General features: G+C 39.7%; 1 protein-coding gene across 1 annotated transcript in view; it reads right to left on the bottom strand.

The window, feature by feature from the left end:
- Positions 1–17512, bottom strand: part of RSF1 (remodeling and spacing factor 1) — a 61655-nt gene that overhangs the window by 8911 nt on the left and 35232 nt on the right. The window contains exons 7-15 of the mRNA XM_031601071.2: positions 17057–17254; positions 16073–16177; positions 14615–14694; positions 10426–10480; positions 9123–9232; positions 6498–6565; positions 5162–5369; positions 3608–3831; positions 1474–1665 (exon numbers count right to left, since the gene is read on the bottom strand). Of these exons, the coding sequence (XP_031456931.2) occupies positions 1474–1665; positions 3608–3831; positions 5162–5369; positions 6498–6565; positions 9123–9232; positions 10426–10480; positions 14615–14694; positions 16073–16177; positions 17057–17254 (1240 nt within the window). The remainder of the gene's footprint in view (positions 1–1473; positions 1666–3607; positions 3832–5161; positions 5370–6497; positions 6566–9122; positions 9233–10425; positions 10481–14614; positions 14695–16072; positions 16178–17056; positions 17255–17512) is intronic.

Below are 17512 nucleotides of genomic sequence, written 5' to 3'. Positions count from 1 at the left end.
CTCTGCAGAGCCAGGAGTTGGAGTCAGTGATCCACACGGGTCTCTTCCAACTATTGGAAGATGGGATATTCTATGGGATATTCTACGCTTCTATTAAATAATGGCTGCACTACCTTCAAAAATATATACATACATACATATACATGCACACAACTGTGCTATCCTCCCCCCACCAAATTCTACAGGACTTCTTTCAAAGCACATGAACACTGTTTGAATGTGGCTGGAAGGCTGCTGTCTCTCAGTGGAAGGCCTTTTTCTTGCAAACTGGCTTAGGTGAAAAAAGACAAACTGAAAAATCAAACACCACTGGCTTTCTCCTTGCTATTTCCATTAGAAATGCATGCAAACTGTCATTTTTAAAGGTATTATCAGTGTAGGTTCAGGTTGCCAGAGATTTTGTCAGACTTCCAGTATTTTCAACGTAATTACATTTCCAGTAACTGTTACATACTTTTTACATTAGAACCGTGGGAAACTACTGGAATGGTACTAAATGGCATTGGGTTTAGTATGCAAAAAGCCAGTACCAAAAATACCTGAAGAAATGGGTTTTCATGTACAAAAGACACCATCAATCAGGCATTGTTTAAAGTCACAAGTGCAGGCAGCAAAGAAAAAGTCAGCCACCATACAGCAGATCATGAGCAGACAGCCTATATATCCTATTTCTGAGAACAGACTGTATATTGAAGAATGAGATCAAGTTTTCAAGATACCATACAGCTGCATTACATACTTGCTTCCCTTCGTGGAAGAGGATCCTGTAACATTCTATAGACTCAGGTCAGCACTTCCAAAACTTACCTACAGGTGCCCTGGCACCCACTGCAACCTGTAAAGCTCAGCACATCACAGTGCCAAACAGATGGTTCTCATGAGTTGGGCATCAGAATTCAAAGGACCCAAAGCCAGTGGCTGTGTTTGTACAAGCTAATTTTGTATCTAAATACACATCAGTGGCTCATGGAGTGACTGACATTACTGCGAGCAAGTTTTCTGTAACATGATACACACCTGCACTGATTGCAGCACCTTCAAACAGGAGACTGCACTGGAAAAGGCTGAATGACCACAGAGGAAGGTAGGATGGCAAACTGACCTATGAAAACAATCAGTGCACCAGAAGGCAAAAAAGAATCTTCGAGCATTTGTGGAGAAGGCTTTATGGCCTCCTAACAGAGAAGTGGCAAAACAGTGACATTAATTATAGCTTTGAAAAGCCACCAGTCATTGCCAGACACAGTAAAGTCAGACCCTGTGAGTCCAGAGCAGGGACAGTGACTTTGAGAAGTAACCATAATGGTGCATCGCACAATACCTGTGGGCTCCTTCACAAGGAAACAAGTTTCTGAGAAACACCAAGGGACTCTAGAAAGAAAATGTTCTGGGCATCTCTGAATTGTACAGAGATTTCTCCTTAGACTAATGCAGACATACACCAACTCCTGCAAATCAGACTGTATGTTTTACCTTCACTATCTGAAGTGGAGAGCCTGCGTTTATGAACTCTTCTTAACTCCTTTCCATATCGGACACTTTTCTGAGAGCCATCACTTTCTGAATCCTCCTTGTAGTTAACTTGCCTCTTCTGATTCCTTCTTGATCTTCTCCTCCTAGTTTCCAGGTAGTCATCATCACTGTAATCTGTGTAATCACCACTCTCTGTACAAAAGAAAACAGCCATGTCTGTTATTCCATTAAGACAAAACTGTGCTATTTAGATAAGCTTTAGAACAGCACAGATAGAACCAGGCACATTTCCAGCATAGGAGAGTCTCAGCCATCACAACTCATTAGCCTGACCTATCCCAGGCTCACACATCAGTTCCCCTTTCACTGCCACCAGCAAATTGCTTACTTTTAAAAAACCTTCTCACAAATTCGTCTCCATCAAACTCCCCCAGAGCAGGTTTTCTTCCCATGTTTTTGTTCCCTCATATCTACTGGTGCCAAAAATGCTTCCTCTACAATTCCTGACAGTTGAAACAACCTGAGTCAATGACATATACATTACCAGTTCCAGGAAAGCCCCTTCTTTTTTTTTTCTTTTTTTTCAATTTAAAAGCATTGCACTCTGCTCAAATAATTCTCAAAACAGATAGATGAATAGAAACAACAAAATGAGAATCCAGGTAAGATCTGACTTTGGAGTATTAAATAATTTACAACAAATCTAGGCTTAGAAGTTCACTTACAACAAGAATTATGGAGAAGAAACTTACCATCATTCTCAGTTCTTCCCACACCGGACTACTGCACCTATTGGCTTTGAGAATTGAACGTATTTACATTTTTAACAGTTAACATCAGCTCTGAGTCAACTTCTTTTTCACTGAGCCACGCCAGAGCAATTATCCTGTGATCACAGTACATTTCTATATGCAACCCATACTGTTCTTAAATTACTGACTGACACCAGGGACAGATCAAAGCAGCAATCCTTTTTACCTCCTAAAATGTTACAGAAAGGGTCACAGCCAGGCAACCAAACACTGCCTTTAGAAAAAGCTCCCATCTCTGGAGACTGAAAACAAAGCCACCCAGAGGGAACATTACTTCTTTAACTCAAAACAGAGCTCAGGCAGGATCCTGAGGACAGCAATAGAAGTAAAGAAGAGCAGTTATGACTGCAGTTATATATCTAAGGAATTATGTTGGAATCAGTGAGGCAAGGCTCTACCAACCAACACTTTGCTGCCAAAGTAAGAAAACTACACTGCATTTAGTGTTTCCTCTTCCTGCTCTTTTTTAAAACAGGATGTTTCTGATGGTACAGATGGGGTTCTGATCTTCTTGCAGAAACGTGTTCACAAAGAAACAGATCTGCTTGTAGGCATTACGGAGTAGATGGCCAAATTCTTTGGATCTTCTAGGTTCTGCAAATATCTTCATTACTAACTGCTTACATTTAGTGCAGTGATGCATTCAGGACAGGAGAACAGCAGCTAGTGCAAGTGCATGTGGCTATCTTGATCTGTCCATGCATTAACCCTCCTTTTGGAAGCCAGTACTTCAAATCAACCTACTTCAACATGATCACTGTCTACATTCAATGAAAACATCTACCTACAATTTACAATTACAATTTATCTACAGATAAAACACTGAAAAGGTAATTATGCTCTGAACAACTAAATGCCATACAAAACTGACAGCAGCTGAAGGAATCAGTTTTCTACACAAAGTGAGGGAAAATGCTTCTTTCAGAAGAGGCTTTTTCAAAGTTTTTCAGGAGGTCTTTAAGTACATAGAAAGAAGAATATTTCTGCCTCTATCCTTTGTATTCCCTGCAATCATGTTCCAAACAGACACGTACACGAGAGCTGAAACTGTCCACAAAGGACACAAAATAACAGGAGCATACATTTAAATACAGACTGATTTTAAATGCCAAGAGCCTAATACTCAGGAACAGTTTCCTTTAGAACACTCACAGCAGAACAAGCAGCAAAGGAGCTTTACAGATAGGAAGCAAAGATGACATACACTTGACCAAAGGAACCAAAACCATTAGCGTCCATGTCATGACAGGAAACTGAGACTTCCAGTCTTCCTCTCTCCAGCACAAAATATTCCATACATCTAAAAAACCACTTATACTCACCAGATTCTCTGCTTGAATTGTCCTCAGAATCTTCATCTTCATCATCTTCAGAATATTTTTTCTTGACTGTTTTCCTTCGTAACCGCCTGCTTTGCCTCATGGGCCTGGAGAGATGTCTCCTGGATATGCGGGCACAGAACTCGGAATCGCTGTCTTCGTTTGATGGTGGATCATCTTCACTTTCGTCCAGATTTTCCTCTGATATAACAAACTCATCCTGAGATCTGAAACAAAGAATCAAAACATTACCTTCACGAACCTACCTCTGTTAGGTGCAAAGCAGACACCTAACAGAACTGCACAAATCTCACAGAAATGATGTGTATTAAAGATCCAGAGCGAGCAAACTGCCATCACTGACATGGAGTTTCTGTTGTCTCTTGGAAGATAGCTTTACAATGAATGACATTACACAGTGGATCAGAACAGTGAGTGGATATGAATGTTACATCAAAATGTGACCATAGGTGAGATTTAAACTGGATAAACTCTAGAGTGTTCACACAGTGCACTTCAACATAACACTTGCATAGCAATACCTTTGCATAAGCATCACTTGTGAGGGAGGAAAACATATTCATTTAAAAAAAAAAAACAGTGCAACACTGCAGATGCACAGACACTTGCATTTGGTTGCCAGCTGAATGTAAATCCCAGGATAACATTCAGATGGTATTCAGCAAAGAACTGAGTTGAAAATGCTTGAGCACAATTTAACAGAACTATGTGCTATTAACTCTGGAAGACTTCCAAAAGCTCCAATCATAGGTTGGATATTTTCAGCATATTTTGCTTGACTATTCACCACGTGACTGAAAATTCCTTAATGTGGTCATATGTGAAAAACAAAGCTCAAGAGATATGTGCATCTGTTGTGTAGGTTAGCCATAAACTTCGTACATTGACTGTTCTACTGGGTAGAGCTTTAAAAGCTATAAAAGCTCTACTATGTTTCTTCATTGAGGCATAAAGAAAATCTAAAATTATTTTTTAACATTATGTATTTCCCAGTCTGAAAGATAAGAAATTTCAGGGAAAAATAATTTCAGTGAGCCAAAGCAATATTCATTCAGTCTCTAAAGCTTTGCATAACACACATTTGTTTTCTGCAGTGTAACCTTGTTCTTTGGCTGTGTTCACACCTTATCTTTTAGAAAGCAAAAGACAAGAGCTGATTCCAGAACCCAAAAGTCAAGTTTCGTATGCTGGAGAAATGGAGAAATTTTACTTTTCTGATTTCTAAATGGCAACCAGGCCAAATAAAGATCCCACAGAACAGGACATACTGTCAGAAGAACAACCTGCCTCACTTTAGCTACATCTTTGTTAAGGATAGGTTTTGCTTAAAATGGATGTTGGATGACTGCAGTGAATTCAAGTACAGTTTTTCCAGCACAACTAAATTCAACTAAGCCAGAAGTATTTTTGCTGGCACTGTACAATGGTGTTCTGGATCTGGACACATTCTCCCAATGACCACTTTAGGGGCACTGCAGAGTCACAGAAACCCGAAACAGGCAGTAACTCGTGGTAGAAACTAAACTGGAGACTTACCCATCACTGATCTTAAACTCATCCTCGCTCTCTTCCTCGTCCAGGTTACTGTCACTATCCAGGTCGTTTAGTCGCCGTCGTTTCTTGCGCCGTGCTGCAGCAGCTCTTTGGGGTCGCTTATTTTCTTTCCTTTCTTCATCTAGGATTGTGGAAATGTCTTTTCCACGATGTCCTGTGATATTAGACATGTCTTTGCCTCTGCCAATGCCTGAATTCAGTGATAGAAAGGGGAAAATAAGAACAACATTAATTTTGTTTAACTTTGCTCATAACTTTCTTTCATGCCTCCTGCTTCAGGTTATTTTCTGTAACAGAATAATTTTTTGATGCTGTCTGGAGTCTTATTCCTGACAAACACAGCCGCAGTTATGGTCTCTGGGAAACACTGAGATCAACAAAGAAGACAGAAGGTAAATGTTGGCATTCTGCTACTTAACCACAAAGTACATCATCCCCCAATGACAGTGTTTTTTGAGTAGGGCAGATAGCAGAAAATACATCTTCATCCTAAGGCCTTCATGCTGTTCTTGGGAGTTCTGGAAGTGTTTAAGCTGCTGTTTGGCCAATAAGTAGACTTTCAGAAAAGTTAGTTTTACTGTTGAGGATTTAAGTTACATTTATTAACGTCTTGTGTAACACACCCACAGACACCTGAGTTTCAGACTGTCAGCATACATCCCCTGGCCTTCTGAAAACTGCTGTCTGCATAGAGATAGCAGAAGCCATATAAGGAAGGGATTAAGTTTCACAGCAGCTCTCTCCACAGAAGCTAAGGTGACGCAGAAGCACAGATTTATCAGTCTCAGGTACTTTGGAAGATCTCTCTTTTGTTCCCTGTGGTGCCTCACCAAGCAGCAACAAAGTGCAACTGCACTTCATTCATGTATAATTGAGAAGTGCTCACAGATCTGCATTAACACTTCAGGACTGTATTTGCAGACCCAGCATTCAAAGGGTCCCAAACGTGGACCAGTTTTTGAGCCCAATATTTACAGGTGTCAGATGTCAGTGGTGCTTGATGCCACTCTCAAATTCAAAACATAGTGAATTAATCCTAAAAACTGCCTTGTCATGGTTATTTACTGTATTCGTGTATTAAAACATTTACAAGTCGAATTTAACTATCAACACCAAATGCTTTTTGGCATCTTCTGGCAGCTTGGCATGGCCATTTCCAAGGGAAATTATTTAGTGTGAACCTAAAAGTGCAATAGTAAGAACTGTAAATTACACAGTGTGAGGGAGAGGACTCTATTCGTTGTCTGTCATACCAAAAGAAATTTGGTCTCAATCTTCATACCACCATTGGAATGAAAAACAAATATGAGAAACATACCTCCTCCATCAGCTTCCTTGATGTCATCTTCAATTGCCTCATCAATTGCCTCATCAAATTCATCAAACCTAAAAATAACAGTTTTCATTTATGATTTTATGGTATTACAGAAACATACCCCAAAATCTAAAACTGCTTTAACCAACCATGCTGCATAGGTAATGGGCTGCATGAGTGACAAAATAACATAGACAAAGGGGCAGATACGTGAGAAAACAGCCATTTTCTAAAAGATATGTTTATTATTTCTATTTGCAAAGTATTTATCACTCACAGACCTTTTGGTACTGAGTTACATGAACAGAAAAGCACTTTATTTTTACATGACACTGCTGAATTTAACGATACATAATCTGAAAATTATTTGCAATGGTATCAGTAGCACATTTCACACCAAACATTAGCAATGCCTTCACACCTTTTATAGGGATGACATACACACTGCCAATTTGCAAAACAGGCTTCCAGGAAAGCACCTATTAAAGCCAGGGGATAATTATTCACCCTGTCAAAATTTGCCTTAAGAATTTGTTTGACGTAGCTTCATTTCTCCTCAGAGTAATTACACCTTATGGATTGGCAGCACTCTAAGCTGAACAGAGGAGATGTACTGTACAGAGCTCTTCATAGCAACACACAAATAAACCATAAGGTAACGTTACATAACTAAATAGGAAACAGAGAAACAGTTTGCTTTTGTAAGCCTGCCTCAATCCCTGCACACGGAGTGGCTCATTGAAGCAGAATGGCAAATGGAGGAGAAAGGAGCCAGTCCTCCTACACAGAAGATGACTTCTTTAGATGGTTTCTGCAGTTAGAAATTGCAGTTTTGTAACAAGGGACTGTTACCTGTATTACCCAAACTCCACCTTGAGAAATTACATGCAAAAAGTACAACCTGTATTATCTTTGTAGGAAAGACATTTTGTTTAGATTATTTTCTTTTCTTCTCATTTCTCTGTTTTTAAAATAGAAATGACTGCGCTTGGGACAATACTTTCATCAAAGATTTGGCTTGCCAGTCACTAAAGAAAGATTACAGGTACATTTATCTCCATCCTCCATTGTAACCTCCAGCAGAAGAAGACAAGAATAGATCTAGTATTACTCTATAACCTAACAGCAGCCATAAAACACCTTCTTTTAAAATGAGGTGATTGCTGGTCTTTCTGTATATCCTGAGAACAGCTGTACAACATGTTTAAGGCAGCTTTACACAGTAAGGAAGTAAGTCTGAAATTATTCCATCAATAAGACTTGTTCCACATTACTCAAACACTGTTTTCCCTTTAGAGCGCTAAAAAAAACCTTTAAAATGTGAGAAATCACTTAATGCTCTCAAATCACAAATAACCTGAAATCCAACATGGGCTGACAGCTGCTTGTCAATTAGCTGTAATGGCACATCATTTCTACTGCTGCTGCTTTATTCAGAAAGCAGGTTTTTGCTAACCTTCTCACAAAAGGAAAGCACAGATGACAAAAAAAAGGGACTAACCTGTCTTCAGAGAACCAGAATGCTACACAATACAGATTTGTCTGTAAGCAGAATGAGACATTTAGCATTTATTTTCCCCCTCAGAAGGAAAGCAAGCACAGTTCTCACTGACACTAATAGGACTTCACTGCAGACATATAGATTTGAAGTGACACACTGACATGTGCAATACTTTCACCAGCTCAAAGTTACGTGCGTGATGCAGTCTGTGAGACAGACTGTCATTTTCTATCAAAGACTGATTTTCAGGAGCAACATTACAATAAACATTATTTCCATTGCCCCTCTATAACGTGTGTCCTGCTGAAGTCATGCCAGATATCCTACAGGTAAGACTACTGGCCAAATGCTGCCTGACCTGTCACAGACATAGCAGCAAATCTATCTAACTGTGTCCCTGGCATATAGAAATATCTAACTTCACAAGCCAGAAATGACATTTTTGTTAGTGTGGCTTCTGCTGTTAATTTTAAAAGTTACAGAAACTCAACAGCTAAGTAAGGTCAGAATGAGTTTGCTGAGCAGGTTGAAAACCCAACACAAAGGCCACATCTCTCCTCAATGGCACAACCAGACTGAGTTTAACCATGGTTATTTGTTGGAAAATTCTGGAAGTTGTAAAGTTCTTGTTTATTATGATAAGGGTCTACAAAGAACAAGCACTGTGGGAAAGGCAAGACTCCTTATATTCTTAATGCAGCTGGGACAAAAAACACAAGTTCTCAGGCACCAGTTCTCTTCTCCAGTCCCCAAAGAGGAAAAAAAGAGAGATGGGAACATCAGGCTTTTAGAGAGAAGCAAAAGTTTTTCCTTCCAACAGAAAGCAGGAGTATAATCTACCTGCTTTTACTTACAGCAGGAGCTGCAATAACACCATTTTTTTCTCCAGCATCGCTGAACAAAGTACCACATGTGTTTTAACTTCTTATGCATCCAATTTCCAATATAAAAGTAATAAGCACCTCCGTTTCACAAACATCCAGCATAACCGGTATTAAGAGGAAACAACACAGACACTTTAATTTGGCCTCTCTTTTAAATGTGAAAGTGTGCAGGAGGTTGACTGAGAAGGAAAATGATGGTATGCTTTATTTTTGCTTTATAAGCTGTTTAAACAAACTGCCTACCTGTAGCTTATGCATTTCCGGGTTCTGGTAGACCTCCTTTCAAGCAGCTTTGATTTGTGCTTTTTGGAATCTTTCTTTTTTTCTTCTTGACCTTCAGGGATTTCCGGCTCCTGTTGACATAAGACAGATGTGTCAAGAAATTCTCTTCACTCTCTCCAGATTTCTCATGCCTGTGCTCACACCACACACAAACATATCACTCAAAGACTGAGGTTCCACAGTACCACTACGTTAATGCTACAGCAGCCAGGTGATGCTCCCAGCACCTGTAAATGCAGCAAGCTGAACAAACTGATCAGGTAAGTCACTGAGTACAGTGACTCTGCCCCTGTGCCACCACGCCATTCTTTGACCCATAAAGCCAACAGCATGGGTGGCTTGTGCAGGGGCTGGCTTTGGTCTGAGCCACTATAAGTGTCTTTACATGGTGCAGCTTTGATGAAATCCAGAGAGTTTAATTTTATGACGTTCTTTCCAATTTATTCATTTTTTAAAAATCTGTGCCTGGGTTGAATTTCAGACTCTCAGCCAGAGAGTCTCTTGCAAGTCTGCAAAATCTGTTACCATTTATCTGCTGTCCAGAGACAGAGGGAGAAAGCTGGTTTTATTACTGTCGGAGTGGAAAGTCTATACCTAAACAGAAGTTTTGTTTTAAAGTCTCATGGAAGAAGAGATGACATAATTTTGGATGAAGGCATCTGACTATGACATGAAGAAATTCACTTGAAAATGTATTCAAGAAGTGAGAAAAGGACAATCTCCACATGAATAAAAAGATTTATTTTTTTCTTTCCTGTAAAGTGAAATCACATAGGAGCATTTGTTATTAAAACACAAAATATTGATAGTTTTTCATCAAATGTAACTTCAATATGCACTTTTGGGAAGGAAATGTTATGCTTCTAACAGGTACTCCTTCCCACCCCTGTCAAAAGCCAAAAAACACTCATCTCCCTCCATTGCTTCTAAAGGAAGGCTGTGACACTGGCTCAGACATAGATACCAGAGTTAATGAAACTGAATCCTACCCTTATAACTCACAGAATGCCAATGGATTCTACTGACATCCCAATTTTAATGGGAGAAGTTGATTCTGAGATTCTTCACTGATGGAGGGTCTCAAAGCCCCTCCACTAAACTCAAGTTCAGACTAAAAGGAAGATTCTGGAATTGTTTCTGTCCTACATATACACTCATCTTTCTTTCCAAGATACTTCTAGCTCTTCTAACACTCCATTCAAACCTTCTTCCTTGAGAAATGTAGAAAACAAAAGAATAATACAACACAGACGCAGTAACTTACCTGTGGTGGAATGATGTTCTCAATGCTGATACCCACGTACACCAGTCGCTCTTTTCTTTAGGAGAGAAAAAAGAAAATAAGCTCACAGAAAGACTGCAGATATCCAAAATAACACTGCAAGTAGCACCATAACCATCCCAGGAGGATGCACCAACTGAAAAGTTATTACTGTTGGAATTACATATTAAATCCCATGTGATTACATTTTCCTCTATGAATAACGTAAGTAATTTCCAGAAAGTTCTCACAAACAATGGAGTTTGAAGACGCATGGTGGTTGAAGGATGCATGGACAAGAGAACAGCCTGCAGGATAATGACGACATTCTATGACAAAGCTGGTAGGAATTACTGGAGTGCAGGAAAAACTAAAGAAGCATGGACACCTGGTCCAGAGAACCAGGAGGGAGAACAGTGCTCAAATATAGGAAAAACTACTGTAAGGAAAAGTAGACTGCCCTTATGGTCCACAGCAGGTAACAGGATTGAATCGAAGTAAAATTGAGTTCAGGCAGTAGCAGCAAGCTTAGTTTAGCAAGCATCCACTGCCATCTGAATTGTCATGTCTGGCTCCTGGCCTCTGCTTGCTGCTCCAGTGGGACATCTGTCTGCCCCAAGATGCCTCAGACATCCCAGCACCTCTCAAACAGCACTAGGTTCTGATCTTTGGATAAGAAGGCAATCTATAACCTTTTCCATGAACATGAGAGATAATTTAAATAAATGAAAATAACTAAGAAAGCTGGTGAGCCTGCAAGGACTCTGAAAGTGAGTGATACCTCTATAGACTTTAATACTGTTTTTAATAAAAGTGATTTAGAACACAGCTGCAGCAGGGACAAGGTATAAATGAGACATTTGCCAGAAGACCTCCAGCTTTCAAGATCCGGTGAAGCATCACCACGGTTGAAATGAAATCATGCAAGAACCAACGCTAAACATTTCTGATTTTCTGAGATCAAGATTCTGCATTAATCAACTTCTGCAGTTACACTGTGTAGCTGCACTGAGCACATACCCAATTACAATGGACTTGCAACAGGATGCATCATGTACACAAGTCATCCACACCTCTACCCAATTGTCCTTCATACCTGGAGATGTTAATGGCCAGGTAAGATGGGGCCATGGGTAACCTCATCTAGTGACTGGGCAACCTGATCAATGCAGCCTGCAGCAAGGTTTTGGAACACATGATCTTGGAGGGCCCTTCTAAGCCAAGCCATTCTAGGATTCTATGACCCAACACCTCTACTTCAAATGTGCATCATTTTGTGCAAACAGTTACAGGCATCTATGAGTAAAAATTTGGTTTCCAATACTTTGATTAATTTGGAAAGAATCTACATCAATTTTAAACTAGTTTTCTCACTAGCCTTCTGCACTATACATTTTTATGCAAAAAATCTTCTGGAGAACTATCTACAAAAGAATCTAGCATCATTTTTTTTTATTAAATAACATGAACACATATAGTTCCTAAAGTAATACCAACAGAGACTACAAATGGATTTTAGGTTATTTTAGGGCCAAAAACACCATAAGCTTTGACAACTCTGTATCGTAATTAAATAGAAAATCTTGGTTTTCTATTAAAGTAATTGTTTGTGCCTCCTAGTATCAACTCTCCAAACTGATAGACCAAAAGAAACGTCCACCCTGAGCACCATGAGATTGGTTGGATGAGGAGGAAATTTTACCCTTTGCAAAGTCACTATGTTCTAGAAATGCGACTAAATAGCACCTTAAGGTAAGGAATACAACTCCTAAAACCAGAAAGGAACTAAAAACATTTTAATATACAGTGAATGTCTTTGATGGTCTTTTCCATTTCTTATTTCTTTTAATGCAAAGCATGAAGAAATGGGAGGGATGAGAAAAATTCAGCTGTTTTTAAATATGATCCACGAAGGTTCTGAGATCTGTTTTACCTCCCCCAGCTTAGGTACTCACTAACACTTCAGTAACACTAACCAATAGTGTAAACATCTTCATCAACAGGTTTGGAACTGTGGGATGCTGATGGGCCCCAACTAGTTACAAACACATACTATAAGAATCTAGAAAACACAGCTACAGGGAAGTTAGGAGTACATGAAAGGAAGTGCTCCACCTGATGTGGCCTGCAAGAAGTAGAGAATCCCCAGTGGGATTTTCTATGAGTCTCTAGCAAGATTAAAAGTGGCATCCAGAACAACTCTGAGGCCCACTCCTGGCTTGTCATAGCACATGACTAAGGGAGTTTAAGTGTACCTGAAATTCAGCCAGGCTGCTGCAGCAGCACCTCAAATTCAGGAATGGGAGAAAAAGAAGGGTATGACTTTGGTGTACATATTTGTCAGAGTCGTCACGGAACTGAAAAGTTTTCAATGAACATCTGTGGCACTCTGGGGATGTGTAAGAACACAGCTGAACAGCTGAATCAATTTCAATCAGATTCCTGAAAGGTTGGGAGTAACTGCACAAGCACAACAGTGTCACCAGTTCAAAAACCAACACTGAATCTGATAACAATACAAGAAGCTGTTAAGTGTGAGTGCTCATGATGAGACAGTTGTTCTCCTTCCCAGCATAACAGACAAGAGATACTCTGTGATCTTATAGAAACATGGTTTCTTATAGAAACCATCAATGTGCCCCAAACAACCAACTGTAATTTACACAGCAATAAAAAAGAGCAGACTATCATTTCCTCTAGCATCACAACTCTTGCTCTCTTCAGCCTTCTCACCTGGCAATTTATTAAAATATACCACCATTAGGTTGAAAAACTTCGATACTCAGTTACTGTATCACAAAATCTTTATATCCTAAACTCACTTCTCTCTTTTTAAAGGAAACCTTTACAACAGAAAACATTAGGTTAATTTGGAATGAGGATCAGATTGCAAAATGGTTGTGAAACATCTGTTTCAGACACTGAAGACTGCTACTGTATTGATTGTGTGCTCTCCTGTAACAGTTAGAAAGCCATAGTCCCATGCAATACCACTGAGTTCAAAGTAGTACGACAGGATGGAAAAAAACTGCATTTCAAGTAATGGTTGCCAGCACAATATTTATCAAAGTAAGACCAAAAATACTGTTCACTAGCAATGAGACTTCCCACCATAAAACACAGCAGCAGACACAGTTCTGTTTTCCACACTCTTGCACAGATGGAGGCTGTTTGTAAGCTGAGCTCACTCACAAAAACAGCTAATTTCTTTGTTCTCACAGCTACAAATTCACTAATTGGCAAACCAAGGGTAATTTCACTATAGTGTATTTTACTAGATCCACTCTGAGCAGAAGCTGAGAACAGTTGGTACCTGATCTGCCATTGTCACTGTTGCTGTTACAACAGCAATCACAGACAGGAGGTCTGACAGAGGCTGAACACAAACATGAATTCTGCTCCACTCCCCTGAGCACCAAATAATTGTATCTCATGTGGTGTCAGTGTCATGCTACAAATATAAACCTGCCCAATTACTGTATTTAAAGAGATCTCATCTTCAGGTGAATTTTGCCTTTTAAGGTACAATTCATGCCAAATTGTGTTTAATAATGTGTATAGATGTCATTAAATGTTACAAAGTGCTCAATATACAAGCCGTATATTAAGCAAATTCTGTTTCATGTCCCTCTTTACCAGATCTGAAAACTGCAGATAGGATGTTCAAGCAGTAAGGATGCTGCCCACAAACACAGCAGACTGGTTTGCACTGAGCCTTTGGAAATGGCTGGAGTGAATGCAAAATGTCAGTCAAAGCTGTGACTCAGATGCACTATGGCAACTGCATCATCTTGTAAAACAGGTAAAGTTTAACAGAATCTAAAGCAACAGGACTCAGAAACCACACTAATCTGGATTACCTTTATACCAAAGGCAGAGGTTAACCTTGCTGTCAGCAGGATATTTACAAGTGGATGACAGTATTTATAACATGCAGCTGAACCAGAGCTGAAAACCATTTCAGTACAGCTGAGGGAAAGCCAAAATCACCTCCTGACACCTTGACCCAAGTTCAATGCAAGTTTGTTTATTTATCTTTTCTAATTATTGGACTTTTTCACCTTTCTTGTAAGCACTCCCAGCATTGCACCACCAATAACCACTAATCAGTGTGCAGAGAAAACTGGGCTGGTCTCCAGTTTCCTTTAATGCACATACAGAGTTTGCTGTGAACACAGCCATACAGCAGTACCTGCGTTCTGCACGCTCCTTCTTTTTTAAGACGACATCCAGATCTTGTAATTGTTCTTCTAATTTCTCACAGAGTAATTTCTAAGGGAATGAAACACGAGATTAGTTTCTTTCAGAATTGTTTCCATCTCCTGTTCAGACACTTTGTGCACTATTTATTCATGTCAACATACATACATGAAGTTGTGTTAACAGTGCTATCTTGTATTTATCTTAACCTTTGGAGAGATGTGAGTCTATGGACGCCACAGATAAAAGGTATAGGCACTTCCCAGCACCATTTTTAACCAAATATTCCATATCTTAAAATGCCATTTACTAATCCAGGAGCTATGTGTAATGACTTTTTATGGAAAAGCTGTGCCTTGTTTCATGTCCATGACCTCATTACACTATTTCCAAGGATGATCATCACACTTTCACAGATCTGTTATTTTTCATGTTGAAAATTACTAAACAGCAACCAAGCAAGGAGATGACTTTACTGCAAGCAGCAATATAAAATTGTTTAAGGAAGAAAACATTCTTGAACATTCTTGTGATTCAAGATCACAACTACTTAACCCAAACTACTTCTCAGAAGACAACTGAAAACCAATGCACAATACAGCCGTGTCACGCCATGGTCAAGGTGGCAAGCATTTTGCAGAGCAACAGCCATTTTGACAAAGGATTTTTCTATAAGAAAGGAAGATTAGAGATCTTCAGGCAGACAGTTCTCAAAACGTGCATAGGATGGTTCCCCATTCATTTAACAGGAACAGCATTGCACTCTCTCTGGCTTATCCTTCCAAGCATCACCACTGCAATTCCTGCTATTTAGATATGCTTAAAATTAAACAAGACATATGCACAACATTTTTTTAACCTTTTTTTTTTTTTTTTTTTTTAAGAAGCGGGTCGTAACCTTTGAAAAAATGCTCATATTTGTCTATTACTCAGCAGGGAAAACACTGGGTTTTCTAGGAGATGCTAACCAGAAATGGCAGCTTTCTCTACCAGCTTCTGAGCAAAAGTCTCTGAAGGAGGAAAAGTACTTCAGAAACAGCTGCTTGCTTTGATCTCTGATTATTCCTTGCTGGACTTGATCTTTAAGGCTCCCTCCCAACTTGGGAAATTCTATGATTCTATGCTTCCCCCTCCTGGATGACAATGTGATGCTTCTTTGGATAAAATTATGATTTTATACTCTTAATACCATGTTATTCTTTAAGTTGCTTAACATAAGAAAAAAACAGCAACATGCAGTATTTGTCACTAACAGAAAAAAGAAGGGGAAAGGAAAACCACCTCATAAAACAGTTTTCCTAATGGCTAAGGGGGAAGATCAGCATCTCTACAATGCATCACAGTCTGCTTTCTAACAAAAAAAAAAAAAAGATGAAAGAAAGAAACTGTTAAACTCCCAACAAATCTCCACAACTGCAATGCTGAAAATGAAGCGGAACAGGAACCATACGTGCTGGCAAGGTGGGCAGAACCATTCTCCATCAGGGATTATCATCAAAGGAGGGCGAAGGCAAGCTGTATGGTATCCACTGTCACAGGAGTCACATAACAAAATCTGTTGAAACAAAACAAATCATGAATATCTTTTGGCATTCACAACGTGTAACAAGCTCCAGAACTATTTTCCCTGCCAACACAGAAGCACTTCATAAATACTTTGGACTGTGCCAAAACCAAAAACAATCCTGTATCACTTATCACTGGATGTTTCCAAGGCCACGGGTGGTTTTTATGAGCAAGTTTATGTATCACAGTTTTCCACTTTAGCACCAGATTTCATCTTGTGTTGTATTCTCAGGCAACTCAGCACTACTGGATTACACAGACTGCGTACACGTACTATGGAATCCTGTAATGCTTTCCAGACCCCACACTAAGTAGAAAACTACATCTGGACAAGATGTGGTGGAACTGTTTACATCCACATGAGGGAAACCTGGCCATACAGGCCAGAAGGGAACCACAGCAATCTTAGGCAGTTTCCTCAGCTGGGGTGTTCTTATGTTCAGGGTGGCAAAGACAGACTCACAGACTGTCTGGGGTATGCAGAACCAGGCAACTACTGGGATTCCTCCTTAGCTGGGTAAAGCTATTTCCATTAAAACTGAGCAATAATGCTCATATAAACTGTGTGACCATCTAGTGGAATACTCATCTCTAGCATCCTAACATTCTAACTGTCTCAACCATGCTGGGATGTCTTTGACACACCTGAGAATATGCTCATTTTGTGGACTCACATCATTTCCTACCTAATCAGAAGAATCTATGACAATATGTACTGCTGATGAACCAGGACCATAACATCAGAAGCACTGAAAGCTTGTTGAGCTTCTACACATGGCCACCCCAAAGAATGGTGTACCTTCAGACACTCCTCTGATCTACCAGAACTGCCCGAATCGCTCAAAAGCAGCTTTCCCCCAAAGCCTACCAGCTCAGGGTGGTTGGGAAGGCCACACTTCTTGCATGGTTCATCATCATCAGCAGGTGCAGCTTCTTCTTCCTCCTCTTCTTCCTCTTCCTCCTCTTCATCAGAGTTTTTTTCACTCTCTGAGTCTTCACTTTCTTCATTGCTTGAGTATTTCCACCTGCCACGTGTTCGCGTACCCGTCCACCGAACTTTGCTTCTCTGAGTGATGCCATTTCAAAGAGAAAACACAAAGGAAACTTACAGTTTCTTTTCAGATCCTACAAGATATTTTTCTCAACAGTAAAGCGATTCATCTCAACCAGAACAGTTGCAATAATTTTACAAGAGAACATTTCAATGAACAGACACCTTCAATGAGCCCTGAAGTTCAACAGGACACTAAAGGGAGAAAACTACGTATCTACCTGCAGAGAAATTTTCAAATGAGTGAACATGGTAAATTCCACATTTGAAGTT

This window comes from Phasianus colchicus, chromosome 1 (assembly GCF_987193195.1).
Source record: "Phasianus colchicus chromosome 1, bPhaCol1.hap1.1, whole genome shotgun sequence".
NCBI classification, from domain to species: domain Eukaryota; kingdom Metazoa; phylum Chordata; class Aves; order Galliformes; family Phasianidae; genus Phasianus; species Phasianus colchicus.
Note: the sequence above shows the minus strand (reverse complement) of the source record. Positions and strands in the feature narration are given on the sequence as shown.